The following is an 8442-nucleotide window of genomic DNA, read 5'->3' on the forward strand; positions in this document are numbered from 1 at the left end:
GGTTGGTTCCGGTAACGATGCCTAACGTAAAGGACCATCATTTCAGTTTGGATCAGGTTTTATTTTGAACGTTGGTATTAACATTGTAGAAAGTCTGGCCATAATATATATATATATATATATATACATCTTTAACAATGTTGTATCAATTAGTCCCATCTTTTTTCTTCTTTATCCTCCTGGAGAACACGGCGTGCTTCATGGCCCATCTTCTACAGACACCCAGCTTTGCCTTCTTTAGATTTCTTACAGTTTTCTGTCTTTGCTTTCTGCCTTTTCCAGCTCTGTGAAGAAAGAAAAGAACATAAGGATTACAATTAAATGGTGACTGGACTTCTACGTTTGCAGGTATTTCATACGAGTTGTGCATTTACCTTACAAGTACTGTCCCAAGGCCTGCCAGCTTAGGATATAATGCCATCGGCTGTTCCTAAAATCACCCATTTCACTGCCATTTTTTGTTTTTCAGTTATTACTTACACAGCATTCACCTTTACATGGATATAAGAAACTTCAAAAATGCCCCTAAGTGCAAAACAGCACACGTGGACTGTTGTGCCGAGTATGTATCCTCCTTTCTGTATGCACACTCCAGTAACACAGCAAGTGGACAACAGTTTAAGCTGACAGCACACAAAGCCCCATATTATCCCTTCCTAAAGCATTTCCACGAGCTAAGATCACTTCTCATCTGAAACCTCTTCCATTACAGCAGCACAGTATTGCACTTACTGGTGAGTTGTTCCGGTGTGGGAGAGGCTGGGACAGGAGCTGCGTTTGTGACCTGCCTTGCCACAAACAAAGCAGCCTACATCAGTCTGCTCACAGCTGTGGTTTTCCAGAGCACAGCAGTTGCATTTGGTACAGTGAAACCAAGCTGCAAAATAAGCGACATGGTTTTATGATCTTTATAAGGTTCAGAATGATCTTCCTGAAGTGGAAGTCTAAATACAGGCTGGTTTACCAGTTATTTTATTGTCTTCTACGTTTTCAGAGATGTGCGTAAGCAGTTTCTAATCCTTTATTTTATCTGATAAATATTCATTACAGATACTGTGTAAGTATTTGGATATAATGGAAATACTTTACCATTAGAACTATTATCCTGTATGGGATCTTAACACGAAGAACAACCCATACGTTAAAATGGATTTACAAAGATGCAATTTCTATATTGACAACAAAATTGACTGCTCCAGCTATTTAAACACAGCTATCAATACAACTGCATTTGTGTATGAAACATAACTTAATAATGCTCTCAGAAACATTTCCACAATTCCATGCGTTTATAGTTCTTACAAAAAACTTTACCAAATTAGGAAACGCTTATATGACAAATCCAGATATTACACTTTTCCCTTTAGAAATATAGGTAAGATTTAGTATGCCTTGACAAGGGATATTTCCACTGTGTGCAAATGGGATAACTGAGTTCCTTACAGCAACTTGCGTGACACTGACATTTTTCCTTTACTCCACATCTTCTGCATGATCCCATTTGCTCCGTCCTTGGAGGTGGTGTTCAAGGCCAGGTTGGATGGGGCCCTGGGCAACCTGATCTAGTAACTGTGGAAGTTTGGTGGCCCTGCCAGGCAGGGGGGTTGGAACTTCATGATCCTTGAGGTCCCTTCCAACCCAGGTCATTCTATGATTCTATGATTTTATTTATTTTCCAGTATATTTACTTCTCTGGTCTGTCAGCTCAGTTTCTTCAGACTACCGTTTAAGTGTACTTTTATTTAGGTAAGTATTTTTCTGTACTTACAGGGTTTCACGCATTTCTTGCAAAGAACACAGTGTTTCCAGCGCCTGCCATCCTACAATTAAAGGGTGAAAAAATGCACTGTTTGTTTTTAAGAGACACTGCGTAGCTCCTAAAACCGATCTACTGATGCAGGATACCCACTGCTTACAGAACACTGCTACAGGGTCTCGCGGGGAAATGACCACAGCTTAAAGACTGTAGTGCTGAGAATCTGCATCTATCACAGTAAAATGGCTACATTTGGAAGTCAGCGTGTTCTACAACTTCCAGCACATAAGGAGAAACAAACCTGTTAACAGACCACTGATGCATAAAGGATGGCAAAAAGTGGCAAGTAGGTAACTCTTCCAGTCCTCTCTCCAACACAAAAGAATCAGGAAATAGAAATTAATTTCCATTAAGTTATATGTCCAGTGAAGACAACCAAATTAAATTGTCTGGGGTTTCCCAAAGAAATCAGTATCATAATATTTTTTGGTTTTTTTTTAATCAGAGCAAATATAATAGAATCTATTAAAACTACTGTCACCCAAAAGAAGATTGCTGCTAATATCCATCAAGGAGGCAAAATACTTACTTTTGATGTACATGAATTGCATATTTCACAGTGGTGGTTGCCAGAACTAACATATCGCTGACAGATAGCACAAAACCTGGAAGAAATGGAATCCTGAGTGCTTTGCTCCAGAAGCAAAATGAATGAAATTATACATGTCCAACAATAAATACAGGGATTGAAAAATCACTTGGGTAAATTAAATATGGTTTTGATTCATAAGCCTCCACTTTGGCCCACAGCTTCATAATCATTTAGACACGATACACAAATAGTAAAAATCCAGGTGCATGAATTCAAAAGGGCAATATCAAAAATGAAACACCAAACCAAACTCTGCAAAATGAGTTTAATCAGTAAAATGCATTTGTCCCTGATACTTCTTAGTGCTCACATTATTAACTAGTGTCTCAACCAAGCTGATTGTTTGGGATTGCTGTAGATCTCTATCTCCCATGAGCATACACAGTTCCTATAGCTTAGCTGAGGAACCCCTTCATTCCTCAACAGAAATGTAAACTCCTTATAAACGCCCAACTGCCCTTCACACTGCTTATGGCACATGTGACCTTAGACTACAACAGTGAAATGTGCTTGTGAACCTGGTATCCAAAAGTCAGGCACAACACTACTAAGCAGGACATCCCAAAGTCCTTTAAAGCCTTCATGCCCTAAGAACAAGGGCACTCTTTCCAGTCACTCCCTTGACTTCGAACTCAACTTACCTGTACCCCTCTTCTGCAGGAAGTACAATCACCTTCGGGGACAGATTTGTGAAGATACGGACAGGGGACTGTCTGCGACCTGTTTTACCATGTTTATACAGTGCATGATTATCATAATCTACCTAGAGAAAAAAAAACAAAACAGTTTTTATAAAGAAGCATTAAGCTTCTATTTGCATGTTTGTTCTTTTTATATGTGTCTTATGAAACTGTCATTTAAATCTAGAAGACACTAACCTCAAATCAGATTACGAGTTCTACACCAAGTATTCTGTTTCAATTCCTTTTAGATTTTTGAAACCATAATACACTTCAACCATCCTGTTCTACTTCTTCCTTTTAACTCTTTTGCATGGGCTATCTGGGATAATATTTCAGTTGTTTAACACTAAAATGCAACCCATTATTAACAAAACAAAACTGTACCGCTTGTCTTGTCTGACAGAACAAGAGCTGATGTGCATCTTCAGCTATGCACATATTTAATTTAATTAGTGCAAAATCTATCACCCTGAAAACATTTCAAAAGAAAAGAGATAATGGACTGGTGATAGAAGATGTAAAGGGATGTAATGAAGTACAGGAGTGTGTGATAATGTTATCAAAGGTATAACTTCACCAAATGAGCATCACAGAGTTTGCAGTACCTCCAAGACAGTGAGAAGTCCAAGAAGGCCCAGCCACAGATAAGTGCTGCCATTATATCCACTTTCATTTATATTCCTGCTCACACTGCACACAGCCAAAATTCAGCAAAATCACTGCGCTTGGTCATACCTGATAATCCATCATACTGAAGCTTGGGAAAAGTTCAAGAATACGGGACTCAAAGAAGTATGGAAATATCCAGAACATGGGCATCTCTTGGTCCTTATTACCTAGTGATAAAAAGGTTTGGATGTACATTAAAGAAAAACAATGTATGTGAAGCATGAAAAAGTTACACTAAGTGTTCTGAATCCATAAGCATGCATATGTACACTACACTAACCATAATAACTAGTTCCTTTGGGGGACAGGAAGCTTTTGGCATATTTACATTCACAGGGCTGTAAGTTCCACTTACCCCAGACAAGTCTTGTCACATGCCTGGGTTGCTAAGAAGTGGTACTGTGCTTTGACCAGTTATTCTTCTCTACCCTCAAAGTCCACTTTAATTGTGAAGTGGTTTTGTAAAAATAAGCATTTAAGAGAGACTTAAATATAGCGTACTTCTTAATTAGAAGCTTAATTCACCTATTTATTTGTAATACATGCCTCCTTTTTCTGTATCCTTCCACATCGCCATCAGTTTTTTAAAACTAGAAGCCAGTGCTTCCACTAAACCTCCAAATGGGGGATCAGTCACCATAATTACTCTTTCATCTTTCTCTTCATGTAAGAATTTCCTACAGGTTTCATGTGCAGCCTGTAAGAAATAGGGAGGAATACAGATTTAAGAAGTGTAACATAAAGTCTTAAGATCTGCAAAACTTTATTTAGCAATATAAAATAAATATAAGTGAGTGAGGATACTGGGATAAGTGCTTTGAGAAGAGTGCTTAGATTTAGATTAAACTATGATCCTCTATTAAAAAAAAAAATGTTTTAGGCCTTTTGACCTTACTTGGCTGGAATAAACCACGAAAACCTTCCCTCTCAAGTACCGGTGAAGAAATACTGTGGCATCACATTGGTGTGGTTTATGAAGGCTGGGAATAAAACAATTCTGTGGTAGCAACACAGGGCTGGCCTATACTCACATAAGGCAACAACTCACACCAAACTGCCATTTTAATAAAAGAAACATTAAGCTGCCTAAGTAACATTGGATATCATGTTCCTAACAAGACACTTTGTCTTTGAATCAAGTGGGAAAGAACTACTGAAGATGCACTGGTGTTGTTTTTTTTAATTTCCAGTACTGCTGACCATTTTTATCTCATGACAGTTGACTTCTAATTACTCATCTAGACTAGCCAGTACTTTCTTACCAAGTTGTGCATCAACAACATGTATTGCTTCCCAAAGCATTCAAGAAATACTTGTCCTTACCTCTCCACCAAAAAAATAATGATTAAACATGTTGTAGTGGCAGAATTCATCCTCTGTGTAAAACTGTGAATACCTGTAAAATAAGTTTTAACAATAATAGAAAAATATGAGTATCTTCTTGCTTGCTCTAAAGGGCATTAACATTGAAAACAAGGCCTTTACAAAGATAACATTTTTGAGTTCCAATTACTGAAAACATAATAATGGAAACTATTAAGTACAACTATTTTTCCTCATAACCCAGCTGTCACTACCATTAGGGTGCAGAAGGAGTGACAAGAAATGGAGGATAACCACCAATTCATCTTTTAAAGTAATAAAAAACCGAATCTTTAGACACACAACATTTATCAGAACCTACCTGAAGTCAATGTCTAGCAGAAGGCTTCTAACCCTGAAGTTGTCTTCTTGTGATGCTTTTGATTGGATCATTTCATGAAGCCTGAAGCATAATCAGAACGAAGAAAGGTAAGATATAACCACCATCTCCAGAAAATACCTTGCAATACAAGAATGTCTGGTACTTTACTAAACCTAAAACTAAACAGATAAAGAAAATGGAGCAATTTGGCCAATATTTCAAGTCAGAAAGATATGATGGCTTTAAAAGATGGTAAGTAAGCAGAGATTAAAGGATCAGCACAAAAAACCCCAAAACATAATCTAAGTAACTCAATGTCACTTTGTTAAGAAGCATTAGTATGACATTTAAAAAACAGGTAGGTGGGTGAGAGGGAATTTAACTGATGTGCAGCTACAGTCTTCTTGTGTGTCTTGTTCCCATTAGGTGCCTGGATACCGCCAACCAATTAAAGCATAGTGAACCTCTTATTATACATACCTAGGTGTTCCAACAGATAGCACTCGTCTGAATCCTAGTGAAATAATAAGGTCCAGTAGAAACTGGCAACTTCTGTCTGCAAATAAATACTGTGCATTTGTTTTTTTATTTTCTAGTGGATACAGAAGTTGACTGGGACTTCTTAACTGGGCAGCGGAGATGTCATACAGGAACTGATGACTTGAGTGCTTTTCCCATTCATCTGGCAATAGCAATTGCTGGCATTCCTGACAAAACCTCCTCTTCAATAAAGGCAAGAGAACAAAATTCTTGTATCTATAAGCATAAAAGACAATTTTGAAAAAGTTTCTATAAAAGAAACAAAAGGAGATACAAAATGGGTTTCATGTTTTCAAGACATTTACAGAGACAAGTAGTTTAAGCTGCTTTTGCAAAACTCCAGTAACTACGTGGCAACAAAGTAATATTTATGAAAAAAAATATTCATAGGACTTTTTAAAATCTCCCCTAAAAGCAAGTAAGTAATGCACTGGTCAAAGACATTGAGAGTCCTTGTAAAATAACTAGATTACAGAGTGAAGAACACATCAGCTATAAACATACAGGACTACTTGCTTGTACATAGCTCACAAATTATTGTTCCTATACCATCTTTGCAAGTCAGGAGTAACTTTTTGAACTTGCACTGCCACAGACCTGCTGTTAACACATTAAGAGAGCTAACATAAGGAAAACTGTAGTTATGAAAATAAAAAGGCGCAGTCCCTGAGTTGAAAGCATCACATTCTACTCAGACGTTTAATGCTATTTACACTTTACAATCTTTTCTTATTTTTCCATATACCTCTGGCATGTTTTCATTTTCCAAAGAATCCTTTAACACTGTGCCTTTATACAGAGCCTCTCAACTTCCATAAGACTGACTTTTAACAAAGAAAATGCACTTAGCAACAATACCTTTCCACATTCTGTCTGTGAGTACAAGGTGGCTGATGACTTCTATTATATTCTTCGCGTGCTGCAAGCCTAGTCTGTGATACCTGTAAAATTTATGCACGTAAGAAGTTAAAAAGCAGGAATCACTGTGCTGTAAATCAAATGTCAGGATTAAACAGAATGAGTGCATCAAAGGTCTCGTGCTTCAGCTCCTCTGCTCAGGAAAACTGCTCCATTTGTGGGGTTCCTGGCTGAGAGTAACAAACATGACTACAGCTTAGTGGCATCTGCACAGTATTCTCTATCTGAATTCAAACCACACAGCAACAAATAAATTCAAGAATAAAGTTTCTTGACCACATGTAACATAGAGGGAAGAGTCTCAAAATGTGCTTATGATGAACAAAGAAATGGATGTATTGTCTGTTAACATGTTCCTACAGTTGATAGAATTCCCTCTGAAAAAACTATCCCACACGACTGACAGAAACATTGCTGAAGACTTTTGTGCACCATTATTTAAACACACACCAGCCCTTTGCTGAGGCTGTGCCTTCACTCCCACAAAACACACTTGTATCATAGCTGACAGTATTGGCACAAAACTGATGGATCCAACCCTCACTGCCCTGTCTGGGCACTGCACAATGTCTGCTACATCCACCCAGTTTTCTCTGCCTGTACTGCAGAAGATGAGGACCTCCCAGGGTCAGAACTATCCATTGCTCAGCATTGCACCATGCCTGCAGAAGTCACAATCCCAGCTCAGTGGTGTCTTGGTAACACACTGACAAATGTCACTTCAGCTCAACATGTGGGCAGCTCTCTTTGAAAGGAAACACCTTATAACCTGAAATACCTTCTCCTCACAGAAAGCACTCCACTACCTGAGCACTGTTAGAAAGCACTTACAGAACAGTTACCACAGATTTCCAGAACATTTATATTTTCTCAGTTTTCTGTTAAAGAGTTAAACAAACCAAACCCTAACGCACACCTCATCACGGCAGCAGCCCTCGCTTACCTTCTCATCCGCCCACTGGAAGAATTTACAATCCTTTCTGTCCCTACAAGCCGAACAAGCATAGAATCTTCTCCCCTCTTCTTTTCCTTGGCTTGTCTTCACGAACAGGAGAGCAGGACCTAACGACAGGATGCCCACAGACCTGCTTTATGCCTCCCTGGCTCCCCCAGGAGCTGCGGCCACCCACCTCTCGGCTGTGAGAGCCCCCGGCCGGCCCCGCTCCTCCATCCCTCCCGAGTGCTGCTCACCGTGCGGACAACACGGAGCGCCGGGCACAACGCCGAGCACAACCAGCCCGCCCGACCCCGCGCCCGCCGCCCCCTCAGCGCCGGCCGCCATGTTGATACCGCCTTCCCAGCAGCCCTCGCCAGGCAGCGCCAGCAGAGGGAAGCGGGAGTGGAGCAAGCGCTGTGGAGACAACCGGCACCACGTTATTATTATTATTAAACTTATTACAGTGCCATTCCAGTCACATCTTCTCAGTACTAACAGTTACAAGAAAATTATACCATGTAACAGGTACAGAGAGTATACTTACTACCAGAGTTACACAGATGAAACAAGACAATAAGGATTCTCTTTGCAGGACAAACACAA

At 39.4% G+C, this 8442-nt stretch overlaps 1 protein-coding gene across 3 annotated transcripts; it reads right to left on the reverse strand.

The window, feature by feature from the left end:
- Positions 1-40: 40 nt before the first annotated feature.
- Positions 41-8228, reverse strand: ZCCHC4 (zinc finger CCHC-type containing 4). Of its 3 annotated transcripts, XM_015862659.2 has the most exons (13): positions 8094-8228; positions 7846-7964; positions 6843-6925; positions 5925-6200; positions 5445-5525; positions 5084-5156; positions 4307-4457; positions 3827-3927; positions 3050-3171; positions 2346-2421; positions 1769-1820; positions 733-877; positions 41-284 (listed from the first exon to the last, which is right to left on the reverse strand). In XM_015862659.2, the coding sequence occupies exons 1-13, from the start codon at positions 8182-8184 to the stop codon at positions 146-148; spliced, it is 1509 nt and encodes a 502-aa protein (XP_015718145.1). In that variant the 5' UTR covers positions 8185-8228; the 3' UTR covers positions 41-145. The 3 variants fall into 3 exon arrangements, 2 of the variants coding, with proteins under 2 accessions (XP_015718145.1, XP_015718146.1); XM_015862660.2 differs by lacking the exons at positions 7846-7964; positions 8094-8228 and adding an exon at positions 7396-7810 and having other exon boundaries at positions 48-284; XR_001555255.2 differs by lacking the exon at positions 1769-1820 and having other exon boundaries at positions 174-284.
- Between the last annotated feature and the right edge of the window lie 214 nt (positions 8229-8442).

The sequence above is a fragment of the Coturnix japonica genome, chromosome 4 (assembly GCF_001577835.2).
Source record: "Coturnix japonica isolate 7356 chromosome 4, Coturnix japonica 2.1, whole genome shotgun sequence".
Lineage (NCBI taxonomy): Eukaryota > Metazoa > Chordata > Aves > Galliformes > Phasianidae > Coturnix > Coturnix japonica.